General features: G+C 42.5%; 1 protein-coding gene across 3 annotated transcripts; it reads left to right on the top strand.

Moving 5' to 3' along the window:
- The first annotated feature begins 5,058 nt into the window (after window positions 1-5,058).
- Window positions 5,059-17,832, top strand: LOC137455421 (lysosomal acid lipase/cholesteryl ester hydrolase-like). 3 transcript variants are annotated; one of them, XM_068166206.1, is made up of 10 exons: window positions 5,059-5,142; window positions 6,940-7,078; window positions 8,602-8,716; window positions 8,966-9,164; window positions 9,933-10,042; window positions 10,381-10,517; window positions 11,173-11,313; window positions 12,308-12,379; window positions 13,711-13,779; window positions 17,339-17,832. In XM_068166206.1, the coding sequence occupies exons 2-10, from the start codon at window positions 6,947-6,949 to the stop codon at window positions 17,360-17,362; spliced, it is 999 nt and encodes a 332-aa protein (XP_068022307.1). In that variant the 5' UTR covers window positions 5,059-5,142; window positions 6,940-6,946; the 3' UTR covers window positions 17,363-17,832. The 3 variants fall into 3 exon arrangements, with proteins under 3 accessions (XP_068022307.1, XP_068022305.1, XP_068022306.1); XM_068166204.1 differs by lacking the exon at window positions 17,339-17,832 and adding an exon at window positions 15,192-16,009; XM_068166205.1 differs by lacking the exons at window positions 13,711-13,779; window positions 17,339-17,832 and adding an exon at window positions 15,192-16,009.
- Window positions 17,833-18,808: the final 976 nt, after the last annotated feature.

Below are 18,808 nucleotides of genomic sequence, written 5' to 3'. Positions count from 1 at the left end.
GGCACCATTCACCACCACTCTCTGAGCTCAGCCCTCCAGCCCGTTCCTAACCCAGCACAGAGTGCTCCACAGGCTGACAGCTTGGCCAGGAGTTTGCTGTGGGGGACGGTGTCAAAGGCCTTGCTTAAGTCCAGATAGACTACATCCACAGGCCTCCCCACATCCACCAGACGGGTCACCTGATCATAGAAGGAGATCAGGTTGGTCAGGCAGGACCTGCCCTTCCTAAATCCATGCTGGCTGGGCCTGATCCCTTGGCCATCCTGTAAGTGCTGTGTGATTGCACTCAAGATGACCTGTTCCATAATCTTGCCTGGCACTGAGGTCAGGCTGACAGGCCTATAATTCCCTGGCTCATCCAACCGGCCCTTCTTGGGGATGGGCATCATGTTGGCCAGCTTCCAGTCATCTGGGACCTCTCCAGTGAGCCAGGACTGTTGAAAAATGATGAGAGCAACTTGGCCAGCTCATCTGACAGCTCTCTCAGCACCCTAGGATGGATCCCATCCAGTCCCATGGACTTCTGGGGATCCAAGCAACTAAAGAGATCTCTAACTACTTCCTCCTGGATCACAGGGGAACTATGCTGCTCCGTGCCTCCATCTGCCTGCTCAGGAGGCCAGTTGTCTGGAAGACAATCTGTCCTGCTATTAAAATTTGAGACAAAGAAGCCTTTTCCTCATCTTTTGTTACTATGTTCCCCTCCATGTCCACCAAGGAGTGGAGGTTGTCCTTGTCCCTCCTCTTGCTATTAATATATTTACAGAAGGATATTTTGTTGTCCTTCACAGCAGTCGCCAGTCTAAGCTCTAAATGAGCTTTCACCTCCCTAAGTTTTTTCCTACATGACCTAGCAACATCCCTAAACATTCTATGGGTTGCCTCACCTTTCTTCCAAACATGATACACCCTCTTTTTTCCCCTTAATTCCTTTAGAAGCTCATAGGGCATGCTTATTTCAAATGTCTGCAGATACCTGAAAATATCCTTTCCCTTTATAGTTTAAACTACCTTTCCCATACTTGTAGCACATTTTAAAACAAATTCTAACTCTGTCAACAGCTGTTTACCAGAAGAAAATTAGTTTGAAGTGTAATAGGAAAATACACTACACCTACTTGTGATAAACATCACAAGGATCCTCCCAACAAATTGATTGCTCAGCTTGCAGTGAATATTCTGTTGGCCTAAAGGAGAGTGAGTAACCTTTCAAAAAGAAAAACGTGTTCCCCATCAGTATTTCTTCATATCCAGATGCTAAGGAGGGAACATCCTCCTACATCAACTGGGCAGGCTGTTGGAATTATAAACTACAACTTGTTGAAAGAAACTTGAAAGCGTTACTTAAAAACATTTAGAAGTTTACATAATTCTCTCCTAACACGAATGTATAAATGCATGGGAACATATGAAATATTAAAAGACAAACAAACAAAACAAGCAAATAAAACAAACAAAAACACACCAAAAAAACCCAACCAAAAAACCCAAACAAGCGGAAAAAAAACTCCTCGTCCACAAAGCACAGCAATAGCTTCAGGCAACATCTTTCTAAAGATAATGTAAAATTACCTTTTAATCTAGCATCACATGTCAGGCTCTCTTAAAAATCACTTAAAGGACTACTTTGGTCAGAGCTTCAACAACAGAAGAGACAAGCAGCTCCGTCATGGTGAGGTATGAGACATACACCTTTATGTAGTCACAGATTCACTTCTGCTTCACAGAATCTCCTTAGTGAGGATTTGAATCCTGGACTTTTTGAGATTTTTTGCTGAATAAATCTTTTATTTTCAAAAGGTGCCAGGGCTCGATGGATGTGCAAACTGCAACTTACTCAATCTGTCTAGGAAACATGAGTCTTACTCCCCTAAATAATTTTACAGCATTTCAAAGATGCTGAGCCAGAAGTGAACTGAGAGTTTGTCAGAAGGGCCTTCGCCAGAGAAAAAAAAAAAAATAAAGGCAACTCATTTTTTAAACTAAATATCAATTAAACTTCAGAACAGCACATTCAGTAAAATACATGGAAGATAATGGATCTCTTTAATTTCCAAGCACTGTAAATGATATTGCTCCAAATGGCACGAGCTACGCTACTCTGGAAAGATATCTCTGGCCTGCTGGAGTTGTGTGCACAGAACAGTCCTCAGAAATGTGTATTCCTAAGAAACACTCTCCTGGAATGGCCAGTGTCTGGACAGAAAGAACACTCATCTCTTGCACCTCCTCTCAGCAAAATCGTTAAGCTACTCAAACAACAACCTTGTAGCACTGCAAGGGTCCCTTACACCTCTGCTTCGGGACTTGATTAACTCAACAGTCCCACTGAGCACAAAGAAGTCCCTCCATGGCACAGACCAGAGCCTGAATTTTATAACACTTCAAGCCAAACTCAGTGAAGTGATGGTGTCACATGAACAACAGGACTTCTCAATACTCCCCTTGCCTCCTGATGCTTGTATGATCACTACTGGGTTACTGCTGTTACAGCTCATCCTGTGGCTCAGTTCCAGCAGCTCATCATTCATACAGGCTGATCCTGGCCTGCCCAGGGCTCTGTTCCCCATAATCAGCTCACGGACAGTATTACACAAGATGGAACACAATAGTCATAAAAAAGCCAGTGGGCTGTACATCTGCACAAACCGGCTGACACAATATGTCTTTTTACAACCAGTGCTATCATATAAAATAACTCTATGTAAAATTGTCCGATTAGCATAGGGATACCTCAGCAGATTGAGGCATTTGATAAATAGCTATCTTCTTTCCCATACCTGCCTGCTCAATCGTCTGACAAATGCATGGAGAAAACTGATGAGAATCACAAAAGTACTTGGGAAGAGGAATAGGCTTACAAGACAAAAGGAAGATCATACACAGAACATTTCCTTAAGTAAACATTCCCAGAATCACAGAAACATTCAGGTTGGAACAGACCCTCAGGATCACCAAGTCCAACCGATAACCCTACTTTACAAGTTTCACCCCTAAACCATATCTTCAAGCACCATATGCAACCTTTAAACACATCCAGGGTTGGTGACCCAACCACCTCCCTGGGCAGTACATTCCAATGCCTGACCACTTTTTCCATGTTTTTTTTTTTTTCCTAATGTCCAGTTTAAACCTACCCAGTGACAGCTTAAGGCTGCTCCCTCTTGTTCTATCACTAATTACCCATGAGAAGAGACCAGCACCAGCCTCTCTATGATGCCCTTTCAGGTAGTTATAGACAGCAATGAGGTCTTGCCTCAGCCTCCTCTTTTTCAGCCTAAAGAGCCCCAGCTTCTTCAGTTATTCTCCTTTTTTTGCTGTTGCTTTCGTTTTAGCAATCCTTTACTAAAGATAACAGATTGGCTATGTTCACTGTATTTTATGAAACATGACAGTATCATACTTCTGTATTTTACAGGGCTTGTAAAGGAGAACACACGTTTCCCCTTTGTCCTCTTCCTCCAAGCCTGCAGACCATCAGGGATATGTTTAGAGGCATAGGATGCCCCTAAGAGAAAGGGATGGCAGACACTGGAGTTAAGACAGGTTTACAGATTGCACTGGGTTGAGAGGGACCCTCAAAGGTCATCTCGTCCAACCCTTCTGCAGTGAGAAGGAACACCTCCAAGAAGAACAGGCTGCCCAGGGCTACAGAAGTCTGATCTTGAATGTCTCAAGACATATTTGGGCACCTCATGCCATGTGCAGCTGTAGACCTGACCATCTGGGCATCAAAGTTTTACTCCAGCATTTTCAAAACAGAATACTTGCCATCTTAGCTGGCATTGTTCTCTATGTAAGGACAGCACGTTCTAAGAAGTTTCTGTATATCTTTTAGGTTTTGGGTCTCCTGTACTCTTTTTATAAGCATTACTTTCATTGTCTCTTTCCCCTGTTCAGATCGGTTTACCCATCTTTTGCTATTGATTCCTACTGACAATATCAGAAACAATATTACACATCCCCTATGCCAGCATGAGTGAAATTAGGTAAAATGCTGCAGATCATTCCACGTTGACTATGAAATGAAAAAATGCAGTATGGTGTTAGCTGGGAATACAGCAGAGAAATGGCTTCCTTGTCTCTCACAAAGCAGGGATATCAGACTTGCTGAGCTATAATGTCTTTCATTGAGAAATCTCTTTTTTGGCTTTCCCAGATTATATTCTACTTCATAAAGCAGAATTGGGTTTGCAGTGACTCTCACCAGATTCTGTTTACTAGCAAAGACTTTCTTCACTGTTTTCCCACACAAGACAGCAGATGAATAACACCTACTTTCCTGAGAATTTTCTGCACCAGGGCACCAGGCCAGTTTCAGTGAGGACTGAGCACCCAGGATGGCTACAATTAATTAAGATCTCCAAAGATATTGTGTTTTCACAGGGTTCATGGAAATGGCTTGGAAGAAGCAGAAACTTTTATCAGCATCCTCTCTGCATCGAAGTTTACACAATATTCTCAAACTTAATTCGGTACATGAGAAGCCCTACAGGAGTTGGCTGACTCAGAGCAAATTGGTCTTTTCTTGCATTGTTCACTCAACAACAGATTTGGGAATGTGTGTGAGATGCTAAACATGTGCCTTTCAAATCACTTGCATTTTATTCAAAGAAGAATTGTCCCTAGCAAAGAAGAATTGTCCCCAAGCACTCTGCAAATACTAGTTCAGAAAACAGGTGACAGGTGTGGAGCCAGTGATCATGCCAGCTTCTGTACAAACCACCACAGCAAAGACCACATTCACAGGTAAAAAGCACTTGGAAAGCTTCATGTGGTCACAGAACTCCCCCTGAGAGATCTAGCAGTAAAGATAAAGATAAATATATGCCACACCATCAGGAGACAAAATTCCCCAGGTTCCTGCTAAATATCCTAACTACAGGTTAGACACCTCTTTACCTTTCCTTCCACATGGTGCAATTCGGTCTTTCAGAAGATCACACAGTGGTGCTGTTTATCATAAAAAACCTCCAACCTGCTAAATCAGCACTTCAACGTACCCTCCTATATATGCAGACATCACACAGCCCTCTACTGCTGCTCCTTTCATTGGCCAAGGTTTCTGCCAGTCAATCAGTGTGCTAGTGGAGACAGACCAGAACTGCAGCAGAAGACAACACAGACAGTTACAAAGCAGAGGTGAGTTGCTTGCACATTAAGTGTTTGTGGTCTCTTTCTCTTTTACCTGTCTCCATAGTGATGTGCAGTCTTGCTTTAGTGCACTTGCTCATCAGAGTAGGCAGTCTGCATCCTTTCTGATGCATTTGACCTGCACAAATGGGGAAAAGGAGTGACTGATGATTCCATTTTGTTCTCATTGTTGGTGGGTTTTTGGGTTTGGCTGTTTTTTTTTTTTCCCCTAAGGATGTCACCCTGCATGTATGAAAATCTCAGTATTGAAAGTGTGTGCTTAAATTGGACATTTTGCTTTCATAGCTTTAAATGCATTTAAACTTTCCTTGTTAGTTAACCAGGAGATTCCAACTTCCACCAGCTACATTAACTGCCCTGGTGCCTTTGTATTCCATTTACAGATTTTGTGAAAAGAATGCTGTGACTCTTTCAAGAGTACACTAAAGATGAATCTTGAGAAGGTTTAAAGTTCATTTTCATTAAATATCAAAAACCTTCAGAAATGGCCTTTTGGATGCATCTTTCAGGTCTCTTCCTCTACCTTTTTTTTTTTTTTTTAATATATTAAATTAAATATTTCAGTTAATTCCAGTTTGCCAAGGTAAATGCTGCTCTTTGGTACTGTTTTGTTACATGAAAAGAGTAGCTTGTGATTCAAGGTTCTTACAGTCAAAGCTTTCCCACTGAAATTAATGAGATAGTGCATGCCAAGCCTTGGAGTTAACTGGCACACTCCATCTGATTTAGAAACATTTATCTGCAAGTGCCTTAAAACATGCCAGCTAAGCTAGGTGACAATACAGTATATGGAAAAAAAAGTATAACCCTAAAAATGGCAACAATTCAGCTACCTTGCTGCCTCACCAGTCTGGTACACAACCAAACTATGACTTAAGCTGAAGTTCTCCGTTTTGTTCCCAAACCATGTTCCACATTCAGAGCTAGAGGAAGAGGTTTAATTTCTGTTTGAACTGAGCAAACCAACTGAAAGCAGTGGTGTACCTACTATAAAACTGTGCTTCCAGAGTGCACGGGTGGGAGGAATTCTGTGCCATTGGCAAAATGGAAGTATTCTCCTACAAAGTGGGGGGAATACAGCGTGTCTGGATGTCAATATTAAAATTAATTAATTAAAAAATTAAACCAGTTTTGGTTCAATCTAGATGTTCTGGTGACTCAAGGGCTAAGATAGATTTAATTTAAAAAAAAAAAATTAAAAAAATTGAGAACCCCTTTCCTCATTAGGAAGTTCAGAGGAAAAAGTAAATCTTTTGGCTGGCCTTTCCAGGCTCTCAAAATCTTAAGTCTTCCCCATGATATGTCAGATAATACACTCTACTTTTATGACCTATCAGTTTCCTCAATGCTGATTACAAATGTGGCTACAGTCAAAGCACAGAGCACTAACTAGATAGATGACACTCTACAATTTCTACTCAGAAAAGCTTCCCTGTGATGATCAGTCAACCCCTAAAAACAGTGAAAATTGAGTCTTTCCTCAGGTGGCCAAGGAACACATTTACAACAGGCAGAACCAAATGAGAGGGAAAGGAAGGAACTCAGGGCGCAAACTAGCACCAGTATCACACAGGCACATTCCACCCAGGTTGGCTTCACATTCTCCTGGAGCCTTTGATTCACTCCTGGCCCCTGTTAAACAGGGTGAGCTGTAGGCAGTCCCCAGGTACTTATTGTGGCAGACCTTGGGCAGCCTTCAGGAGACTCCCCACTTGAGTCTTCCTATGCAGTTTCATGTCTCTCTCTTCCCAACGCAAACACCCCTGCATGTGCTCCTTCACACAGCCCAAAGATGTGGTGCCTCCTCGTGCTGCTCTGCTCCCAAGGAATTGCTTTTTCAGCAGGATTGGCAACACCTTCCACTCTGAACTCAGACACAAGTCACCACAGGAAGACTCACAACCCTGAATGCTTTATGAACGTTGTAAGTTGGGTCACCTTCTCTACCTTTCTTTCTAAATTGTCTCTCACAGTACTACTACCACTGTGCCATCACTAACAGTTCCTGTCAGGAGGCTAAAAGTAGGGTCCCTCCAGCAAAAGGGAGCACCAGCCTAGAAGAAAATTTGATGCTCCTATCCAAACAGTTAGAGCTGCCAGAGAAAATACTTCCCCTGCAGTGGAGGCAAGGTCTGGTTTCTAGTCTCAAGGAAAACAAAGTCCTCTGCTTCTGTAACAAACTCTTTGTTCAGTACAATGACAAGGGGATGAATCCCTTCCTCAAAATGCAGATTCTCACAGCAAAAAATAATCCAAGACCCCTTGCTCTGAATCACCAAAGATTTCTCCACAACAGTGTAATAGGTGGTGCTGTGAGAGAGTCAGTAATAGGAGATCCACCCTACCTGGCTTGCCTAACCATACATTGGCAAGAAAGGGTTCATTATGGGCCCAAACCCACATCTTCTGGCACCACTGCATGTTTACTGCTGAATATTTACTCTCTAGAAAGGTATGATCTCTACTGGCCTTGCAAAACACCACAAATGATCTTCCAAAAGGTTAGTTAGTCAGTACGATTCTGCTTTATCCCATAATATAGAGTCAAATGCCAGACAACTACCACCTAAGCAGATCTGAAGAAGGCTTGGATGCACCTTTGTACAAGACCTTTAATATTTATTCTCAGCCATGATCCCTGTGGCCTTGCACTACAATCAAAGAACAGCCCACATCCACCCTGCTCAGCTTGGTTACCCTCCAAAGCAGGATGGCTTTATCTGAGCTGTTTAATAGCCTAAAAAATTCTAAAAGAATAAAGATGTGTCTAGGAAAAGTGGTGGAGAGTACTGGGATACTTGGGAAAATGCTACTTCCAGGACTGTCCTAACACATGACAGCCCATGCAGCCAAACTGCAGGGGTCAGTCTAATTTACTCAGGTCTAATGTACTGCGCAGCTGAACTCTGCCATTCTTATAAGCCTGTGCAGGTCTTAAGTACCACTGCTATAGCAATCACTACCTGACCAAAACCTAGGCAATGTGGGGTATGTCAGGAAAGCTTCAAGTATAACTAGGTGTTTCCAACCTGAGCAAATGCAACTCTTCTTATTTCAATTTGTGGGATACAGCATTAAAAAGCATACACAAACTACATCAGACAAACACAGCTCAGCTGCTCTCACCACTGTATGCAAACTCCAGCCCCCATGAGTATGTTATAGTATATATCTGATCATCTCCAAAAGAGAAGATCACAGGTTTTGTTGTCCTGTAGGAATCTCTTTTAGGTTCTTTCCTACCAGTACAACACCAAGCAGTAGAGAAAATATGATATGTTATTACAGTCATCTTCTGTAATAGGTTAAACTTAACCCATGACACTTCATAGCACGTCCATGGCTAGTTTCACATTCCTGGACAGAAGCAGCCTCTGGACACCTTCTCCACCCATCTCTATGATGTAAATGCATGTTAACAAGCTTCCTTTTTCTCTTTTTCCTCAGAGTGAAATTATCAGATATCATGGATACCCCAGTGAAGAATATGAAGTTACCACAGAGGATGGATATATTCTTGGTATTTTCAGAATTCCTGCTGGGAGGAACAGCCAAAATACAGGTGTGACACAGTTATAAGATAAAATGAAGTTCTAAGACTTAACTCTTGCGTGGGTCCCCTATCTTTTCCCTTCATTCATGCAATAGCTGTTCCACATCTTTCCATCTCAGCAAGAACACCTACTTAGGAATACAGTCTGTATCATACACATAGATTAAAAAACTCTTGCAGAACCACACTCTGCACTTCAGTTTTAACTACACATTACTTCATACTACTGCAGCATAAGAAAACACTCTGCTTTTTCAGGGAAAAAGCCTGCAGTCTTGCTACATCATGGTACTTTAGGAGATTCTATTCAGTGGATTTCTAACCTGCCCAACAACAGCCTAGGCTTCATCCTCGCAGATGCTGGCTATGATGTCTGGATGGGAAACAGCCGAGGAGACACCTGGTCTTTAAAACACAAGACCCTTAAGCCCTGCCAGAAAGAGTTCTGGCAATTCAGGTACTCTGTGGAGAAACTGAAGAAAGTAACTTTAAGGGATCTAGCAAGATTGGGCGGTTAATATTTGGATGCAGAAACTTTCCCCTTCTGGTATATGAAAACATCTCCTTCTCGACTATATGAAAGCCTTACTGGTTTTCATATATCTGACTTCAAGTGGGACATCCAACATGTATGGAGACTTGCCAACTCCTTTCCTCAGATGCAGCCACTTCTGGGCTTTTCAAGGGGGGGATCATAAGAAGGGCTTAGCTATGTGACCTGGACAGACCTTTCGGGAATCAGCACATACAGAAACAAGACCGGACGTAAACAGGTCACCTTTGTCCATACAAAGTGCTTGTTTCTCTGAGGAAAAGGCTTCCAAAACTGGGCGGCATCTGTAACTTTGAAGTCTCCCACCAGATACTGCATTCCAAGTGAGACAGGAATGAAAGCTGATCAGCTCAGTGCAGAAATTTGATCTATCACAACTGATATTAACTGAGAGAGAAATATTTTTTTAGTCTATGCTGGTGAGAGCAATGATTGACTTCTGCAAGAGCCTCAGCTAATGGACAAAACTGGCACCTCCTTTGCAGAGCCTAAGGTGTTCAGCAGACTGGCAGTACAGCTGCATCACTCTATCTACTTCCCCAACTCAAGCAAGAATGCCGAAGTGAGCAACCTTGTCTTTCAATGGGCCCTGCATGGTGCAATGAACAAAACTGATAGTTACTCATGCCATGACAGCCAGTTTTGCTAGTGTTCTGTGTTTCTCCCCTATAGCTTCGATGAGATAGGCAAATATGATATTCCTGCAGAGCTGTACTTCATCACGAATAAAACTGGACAAAAAGAGATATACTATGTTGGTCATTCAGAGGCTTCAACTGCAGGTAATGTTATGACTGCTTAAGTACATAACAATGTTACTGATTATGATTTATGTATAAGATCCATGAGTAGATGGCCACAAAATGGCCTTAACACAAAACTGTCACTTCTGAGAAAATCAGTACTTAGATGTGCTTTAATGAACCTGTATCCTTAGAATGAACTCTGTCTCCCAGATAAAAGTTTCAAGAATCAAACACATTCCATGGGTCTGCAGCACAAGTGTACACCAGGCAATGGGCTGCTAACCTGATCTCACTTCTTTGCTGCCTACTGCTTTTTTTTTATTTATTTGGTCTGTGAAAATCACTAACTTGACCTGTGTCTTCTGAGTTTACAGGCTTCATTGCGTTTTCTACTCACCCAGAATTGGCTCAAAGGGTTAAAGTGTTCTTTGCTTTGGGACCAGTAGCCACAATCACACATGCTAACAGTCCTCTGGTAACAATTGCACGTCTTCCCCAACCACTGATCAGGGTATGTCATTTCTCTTTCTAGAAGACATCATTGTCTACTTTGTCTCTACTGGACTCATTCAATGTGGAATTCATATTCAGGGTGTGATGAGTTAAGAATGAATTCAGTTTATCGGACTGTTGACTGTGCTGGTAGACTTCGGACCTTCCACAGAACTAAGCTTCAGGGCTTGATGCTGTGTCTCTTTTGCAACTTCTTTAAGATTACAGACCATTTTCACCATAAGTTGTTTAAAAGATATTTTTGAGGCAAGTTCACAATTACCAGAGTAAAAGGAGTCTAACATAGGCTACTACATCTAGCCTTAAGAAGTAGTATAAAACTACAAATAAGACATTTCACATATTAATTTTATCAGACATTGTCGAGGTTTAGCCTGAATCAGGGGGTGAACTACAGCAATTGCTCTATCACCTGATGATAACTCTGAAACAAAGAAGGGAGATTAGCAAAAGAAGAGGCAACCTGGAAGTTGAAATGATAATCAGATTTCATGAAATTGCATTTAATGGATTCAACTTAAGAACATACTTTAAAGGGTACTGGGGTAGCAGAAGGTTTCAGCAATCTTACTTAAGAGGCAAGGCTATCGCGGGCATGAAGTAATCCTGCAGCAATGCAAAATCCCCAGATTTTGCACCTTTTCTCCACTCAGATACTATTTGGCTGTAAAGGAGTTCTTCAACAGAATGAATGGATGAAAGAGCCCCTAATATGGTTTTGCAGATCTCTGGGAAAACTTTGTGCCAGTGCCTTCAGCTTCATAGCTGGGGACAAGGTACAAAGTCTGAACACGGTAAGCATATTCAAGAACTCTTTAATATCAGTAAAGCTGAAGTAATTTTGAAGGAAAAAATAAAGTTTCTTCCTTATGTCTGCATACAGTTGCAGGGACATAGAGAACTGTGTTGGAGTTTTCACATAAAGCAAACTAGGACCTCAGCTAGTGCTGAGATGTGACACCTGACACATTCAAATCACAGAAGGAAGAAAGGCTGAATTCAAAATGGTCCCACCTTGAAATGATGTCCCTCGGTGTCCTTTCTTCTGGAGCAAAGCCAAATAAAAGTTGGACAGATACTAAAGCTTTGTAAAATGGACAAATGGATAGAGAAAGATCTTTTTTCTGCTGCATAATTCATATTTTCCTTCCTAAAGAGGAAGCCATACAGATAGTCTGGAAATGAGAGACCATTTCTTTTTGTTCTCTACACATATAGAATATCTCCAGCCAAAACTTCAAGGCTGTTTTTTCATGCTTTGTCAATGGCAAGACCTCATTCCTTTACTCTGGCTGCTGCCATTTGTTCTTGCAGACCTTCCACATCTGTTCTCTAGTAGCCTTCGATGTTTCATACTCAGGCTGTTTAACAAGCATTCCCATAAAACCCTCACATACGCATAGCCACATTATGCTTGAGCAGACAAATAACAGTCCTCCTCTACTGCTTAAGCACAGCACTGTTTAAAAGCATCAAACAAACTTAAGAAACTGGAAAAAAAAAAAAAAAAAAAAAAGGAATGGACACACTCCCCAAATGATGTTTTCCATGTGAATAGGCATGAGCCAAGGAAAGATTCTGCCAAAAGGATAAAATTCTACATACTCATCCCTACTGTAAACTTATATATTTGAAAGTCTCTTCCTCAACTTTCTGTTTGATATTTGAAAAATGTTTTATTAAAATAGAGTTTTAGCACAGCAGCACTATGTTGCTTAGGTCCTCCACAACTTCCTTCTGTCACAGGACTGGATCTCTGCCTTCGTAACACTTCTGCTTTCTCTCCAGAGTCGAATGGATATCTATGTAGGACATGAGCCTGCTGGAACATCAGTACAGAACCTTATTCATTGGCATCAGGTACAAATGCACACTGGTGTATGGCATTTACTGCTGCTTTTTATGCAACCAACAGCCTACAGGGAAGTCCAGAGTCAGAGAATCCGGGAAAGTGGCCATCGCATCTTACCCCATGCTGCCATGAGCACCTGCCACTGAGACAGCACTGTTTCCCCTGGCTCACCACACCATTAACTGAATTGCTCCTTTGGTATCAGGCACTGAGATTTCCCCAGGGCACGTCAGGCCTCTCTGGATGTGGGGCTCTAATGGCTTCCAGCCTTTATTTGTTAAGACTTTGCCTTGAAAGATGCAGAAGGGAATGTAAGCAGTGCCTAGGCACTTGGCAGGCAGTAGGAGGATAGTGGAAACCTGAGCCGAGGAGACAAAATATACAAGGAATGGTACAGGTTAAAGCTTTTCTCCCAGAGGGTTAATTGCAGCTCAGATAATTTCCCAAAGGCAGTTAACCACACAAATGCTTCTACTGGCACAATGGCAAAGTGGGCAACTGCCTCTTCTGCTGGCATCTTAGGCCACTGTCAGACCTAAGCTTGTTCTACTTATGCTCCAATTCAGAACAGCACATGAGAGCAGCCCTCAGAAACACATCACTGCATGTGCACAGAACTGCAGCTACTTATGTTAACACTTAAATATACACGTCTTCCTCCACACACCTGCGACTAAAATTCCCAGGATCCAGATCAGCAGTACCCAGAGCCAGAAAACAGAAGCAAGCTAGCAGATATCTAGCATATCCCCAGTTAAAGTTTGTACACAAAAAAAAAACAAAAAAGCAGCACACATTTTTGGGGAGACAGATTCGTCTTTTATTGGGTTTATTTTTTCCTTTTAGACAAAGCACATTCAAACAGTATAGGTTTAATCTCAAAGGTCTTTTCCAACCTGGTTAATTCTATTCTATTCTAATGACACTCTACTCCCAGTAGCCAAACTCTTGAAAGAAATAGAGTCTCTGGAAATGTTGCCACTAACCTAAGCAGATCAGAAAAAAATGACACACAGAAGTTGCGATGTCATACATTACACTAACTAGACTAGTAACAGCCCTGACACTTCCATGTCAAAAAATGAGGTCCCAACTTTTGCTAACTAAGACAGTAAAGCAGAACTTAATGACAAAACACACTAAGGGTGGTGGCTGAGGATCAGGAGAGAATGCTAGCAAGGTGAAAAATGGCAGTGTCACACACCCTATGATCCATCTTCAGTAACCCTGGAAGCCTGCCCACTGTGTGAGCCTTGGCTTTAATCGTAAGCAAAACACCTCCTATGTACTTTATCTCTTAACACTTTCATTTTATCTGTCCTTGTTACAATATTAATAGATAGCATATGCAGACAAATTTCAAGCTCTTGACTATGGCTGTAAGGAGAACATGAAGAAATACAACCAGGTAAGGCAATATGCTTTCCCCAAGAGTGCATTCTTGTGTCCTGGCAAAACTCAGAATAGAAAAATGTGGATTTTAGCACCTGTGAGTGCTAAAGAGGGGGAGAGTGGTCTGAGGTAATGTTTCACCTGATGCAAATATTCGTACATGCAATACCTACTCACACACAAGGTATAGACAGTTTCTTGCAGACAGTTAGGACTTGAACGGTATGGAGCTCTCCATTTCCTCAAAAATTCTGAAGATCTGCCTAGCAGTTAAACACTAGACCTGGGGGAAGGGAAAAAAAAAAAAGAAGAAATGTATACACTGGTTTTGAGAAGATACTTACCACAAAAATTAAACAGAAGGGATGATTCAGTACGGCACAGTGGAGACTGCTGTGGTGAACTAATATATCCCATATGGAAAAAAAGGAAACACAAAGCTTAGTCATTAGTAGCTTTGGTTACTGCATAGTCAACTCTCTGAAGTGCTGCACTCCTCTTGCAACACTGTTGAATTCCCTGGCAGTTTTTTGACATTTAATCAAATCAGTTGACTTGCAGTGAGCTTTTCTGAGTCACAGTAGTCATTTTATGTGTGGCACATTAGCTCACAGGTGGAGAAAGATTCCATAGATCTATCTGGCAATTTCCATCCACACATACGGTCCTTAACTACTGAAGTTTAAATTTGGAAATAAGCCATGTTCTGTTCTTGCGATTTTTGAAGTTTAGGGAACTGCCCAAAAAAAAACCTAACCAGCCAACAAGTAAAATGCCAGAACCACCCTTACATAATAGAGGTTAATTTAAATGCATGTTGTGCACGGTCCCTTACCACCCTGTAAACAAACAACCATCCAAATGACTTCCATTTGGCTGTGGTCTCAGAAGACTGTCATTCTAATCTTCCATGTTTCTTTCATTTCCTCTGTGATGATAGGCAAGGCAATTATGCTCACAGGCTGTTACTTCATCAGTAGCAACACTATGATTCAGGGAGAGTATCAAGTGAAGTCTGGAACAATGTAACCAAAAGTGTTTCACTCCATGCCCCATAAAAGCATGAAGAGGACCCTGCATAAGCCAAAAATGGGACGCAACTGAACAGCAACTTCACAGTCCTTGCTTGATAAGCACAGACCCTGCTCTTTCTCTTTCCATATACTCACTTCCAAAGGGCATAACCAGATGCCAATTTGCAGGACAACTCTTAGGTTGGCATTATAAATTGACACAGGAATAGGATGGATATTTCCCTTCCATCAATGGAGAATGGGAAGGAAATATATACTAAGAGGGTGATATTCATCCTTACTGTTTTACTATAGTGAATAAAGAGAGGAATGAGAGGTGTTTGCACAGAATTCTTTCTCTAAACACAACTTCTGAGACAATAGCATCCACACATCTCTCCTCCCTTTCTTACAGTCCACTCCTCCTGAGTACAAGATAGAGAAGATAAGCATACCAACTGCTGTCTGGAGTGCTGGACGTGACAAATTTGCAGACCCAAAAGACATGGCAAAGCTACTTCCCAGGATTACTAATCTTATTTACCATGAGCACTTTCCTTCATGGGGACATCTTGATTTTGTATGGGGCCTTGATGCAGCCACAATGATGTACAGAAAAATTGTTGAACTAATAGCAAAATACCCTTAAAGCTTTACACAGGACATTCATTCATTCGGTAAAAATCCCAAAGATTTCTGTTTACCAGTGTCATGGTTTGACATGGGTGCCTTTAAGAAACATAATGTTTGGGACTTCCAGGAGGCTGTGCCCAGGGGTAGATGGGAAATTGTAGTTCTTGTTATTTCATTCCATAATGTCTGCATCTAGCCTTTATAAGGGCACAGCACAAGTTGTTCCTTCTCCTATTCCTTTTTTTCCACTTTCCCTCTCTCTCTCCCTTCCCAGTGCTGCTCCCTTATCTTTTGTGATGTGGGGGAGTGAGGACTTGAGCAGCTTTGGCAGGGACCTGAAGCTGGCAAGCCAAATTTTAGCTGCATCACACAGGTTTGGTAATGGGGGTGCAGAGAGGCTTATTATGAGGGGGGGCATTTGAGGCCTGGCTGTTTGGCTTGGTTTGGTGGAGGTTGGTGAGAGCTTTGGCTTAGCGGGCGCTTCTGTGTTAAGCCCAGAATATGCATTTTGTGTATTTTATATGCTTTTGCACTGTAGCATGTAGTTTATGAATAGCACTTCCACTTAATCTTCCAATCATATTCTGTATTTGTATCCAATCCTGTGTGAAGTTTTCATTAATTCCCTTGAGAAGAATTAAAGAGCCTCTCTTCCTCCAGTCCTCAAATGAAGACAAGCAGTAGAATACAAGCACGGGGACTGGTATAGGAATTTGCAAACCATATTAGGAAGAAGTTCTTCACCATGAGGGTGGTGAGACACTGGAAGAGGTTGCCAGGGAGGTGCTAGAAGCCCCGTCCCTGGAGGTTTTTAAGGCCAGGCTGGATGTGGCTCTGAGCAACCTGATCTAGTGTGAGGTGTCCCTGCCCATGGCAGGGGCTTGAAACTAGATGATCCTTGAGGTCACTTCCAACCCTAAAAATTCTATGATTCTATGATTCACTATTGATTGGTTTGCAATGCTTCTACAATGTTGGTTTGAATAGAATAGAATAGAATAGATCAGACCAGATTGGAAGAGACCTTCAAGATCATTGCGTCCAATCTATCTATCATCCAACACCACCTAATCAACTAAACCATGCAACCAAGCAACCTGTCAAGTCTCCTCCTGAACACCTCCAGTGACGGCGACTCCACCACCTCCCCGGGCAGCCTATTCCAATGGGCAATCACTCTCTCTGTGTAAAACTTCCTCCTGACCTCCAGCCTGAACCTCCCCTGGTGCAGCCTGAGACTGTGTCCTCTTGTTCTGGTGCTGGTTGCCTGGGAAAAGAGACCAACCTCTGCCTGTCTACAACCCCCCCTTCAGGTAGTTGTAGAGAGCAATAAGGTCACCCCTGAGTCTCCTCTTCTCCAGGCTAAGCAGCCCCAGCTCCCTCAGCCTCTCCTCATAGGGCTTGTGTTCCAAGCCCCTCACCAACTTTGTTGCCCTTCTCTGGACTTGTTCCAGCAAGTCAACATCCTTCCTAAACTGAGGGGCCCAGAACTGGACACAGTACTCGAGGTGTGGCCTAACCAGTGCAGTGTACAGGGGCAGAATGACCTCCCTGTTCCTGCTGGCCACACTGTTCTTAATGCAGGCCAGGATGCCATTGGCCCTCCTGGCCGCCTGGGCACACTGCAGGCTCATGTTCAGCCTACCATCAACCAGCACCCCCAGGTCCCTCTCTGCCTGGCTGCTCTCCAGCCACTCTGACCCTAGCCTGTAGCACTGCATGGGGTTGTTGTGGCCGATGTGTTTTCTGCAATGCTACATTCTTTTGCTGCCTGGAGTCTCTCTGGCAAAGTGGAGGCACATGCATGTGACTGCTAGCAATACAAATATATTAGAAGAGACACTTTAAGGATCACTTCTTTTGGAAGATTTTAGGTTTTATAGGACTGGTTTTCCTACAACTAAGATTGCCTTTTCTCTTCCCTTGTAGATCACTATCATACATTCCATGTGAGACAGAGGTATTATCTCCTGAAAATCCCCAAATAGGAGATACTAATTTCTCTGCTGAAGTGATCTTTGTTTAATTTAAATAATCTATCCCCTTGACACAGTGTTTTGCCTGTTTTCCTCACATTACCAACAGAAGCCAGCCAGACCCAAAGTACCTTCACTTGTAAGAATATTCTGGCATCTAAGCAGACCTGGGCTTTAATGGCCCAAATACCAAGTCATCCAACATGAGAAAACTTACGTCAGTGATAAATCCTTTGATTGTTTCACTGATGAAGATACTCCTTCACACTAATTAATGGTTTGTTAAAATTACTACTACAAAGAGTACAATGGTCTTCATGCTCATAACCTGTCAACTGAGGATTGATGAGATGCAGATATACGAGCAGCCTGCACACAAAGGATGATAGCATCCATCTCAAGAAGTATTCCTGGCACTGTCAGTAAAAGAAGTTGTTTCAAGCTCTTCTACCGTCTCAGCTCACTGTGTTCATGCAACCCACTTACTCACCCACAAGGTTATTCCAGAAGGTGAAAGTTCCTATTAACGGGTTCATCATTACAGGCCAAGACAGGTAGCTCAGGCACTGTGGGTGTTTCTCTTTGTGGGAGATTGGTATCAATATATAAACAAAATATGTTTGTCTCATGTGTTATAGAGAACACATGCTAAAGAGATGACACATCCTCTCTAGCAGCCTGTGGTACCACTGGGAACTGAGCTCCCAACTTCTGGAGAGCTTTGCAGTCCAAAACACAGAGATTGTGAAGTGGCTACTCTCACTCACATCACGTCAGTTATAAACACCAGGGTCCTGACTGCCCCAGAGAACTCGGAACAGATCCAGCCCACCTCCACAACACAGCAGGGCAGACCTGTCACAGCATCACACATTGTACTCAATACACACATGAGCTCTAGGTCTCAAGGGAGGTGGAGTAGGACCAACAATCCCATCTTAGGAAAAGGGGAAGCAAGTGCTTCTTTGAGCTACCTGGCAGCAAAGCCCTTCACCTCTGCTTATTCATACTTATTCACCACCACCTAACATTTGGACAAGAACCATACAATGAACCTGACTGTGTGATGTTGCACAAAACATACAATGGAAGGGAGGGAAGACACAGAATCACACCACCAAACTCTTCCTACCCTTATCAGTGGTGCCTTTTCCCTGCCACAGCATCAGTGCTAACTGTAAAGTAACTCAGATTTTCCATGAACCAGAGCATGTGGTTCTGCCCTACTGAAGAAAGCAAAAGGCAGACACTGGGCACTGTCTTTTCTGGTAAATGAATGAAGGGGGATCTTGCAGTTCCTCAAAACTAGGTTGTGTGAATGCAGGTCTGAAATTAAGCTTGCTCATCTTGGAAGCACTCTCCAAGGAGACATCAAATTCAAACTTCTTTAGAGGGAAGAACCAGTCACAAACTGGAAAGTATT

The sequence above is a fragment of the Melanerpes formicivorus genome, unplaced genomic scaffold (genome assembly GCF_026170545.1).
Source record: "Melanerpes formicivorus ecotype bairdi unplaced genomic scaffold, bMelFor1.0.p_v2 SCAF_98, whole genome shotgun sequence".
NCBI classification, from domain to species: domain Eukaryota; kingdom Metazoa; phylum Chordata; class Aves; order Piciformes; family Picidae; genus Melanerpes; species Melanerpes formicivorus.
The sequence above is the reverse complement of the archived record's forward strand: the minus strand, read 5'-3'. Positions and strand labels throughout refer to the sequence as shown.

Coding starts and splice junctions, on each gene's coding strand:
- LOC137455421 (XM_068166204.1), top strand. CDS start 6,947: ATGTGGTGCCTCCTCGTGCTGCTCTGCTCCCAAGGAATTGCTTTTTCA. Junction 10,518..11,172: donor TTCCCCAACCACTGATCAGG/GTATGTCATTTC, acceptor TTCTCCACTCAG/ATACTATTTGGCTGTAAAGG. Junction 11,314..12,307: donor AGGTACAAAGTCTGAACACG/GTAAGCATATTC, acceptor CTTTCTCTCCAG/AGTCGAATGGATATCTATGT.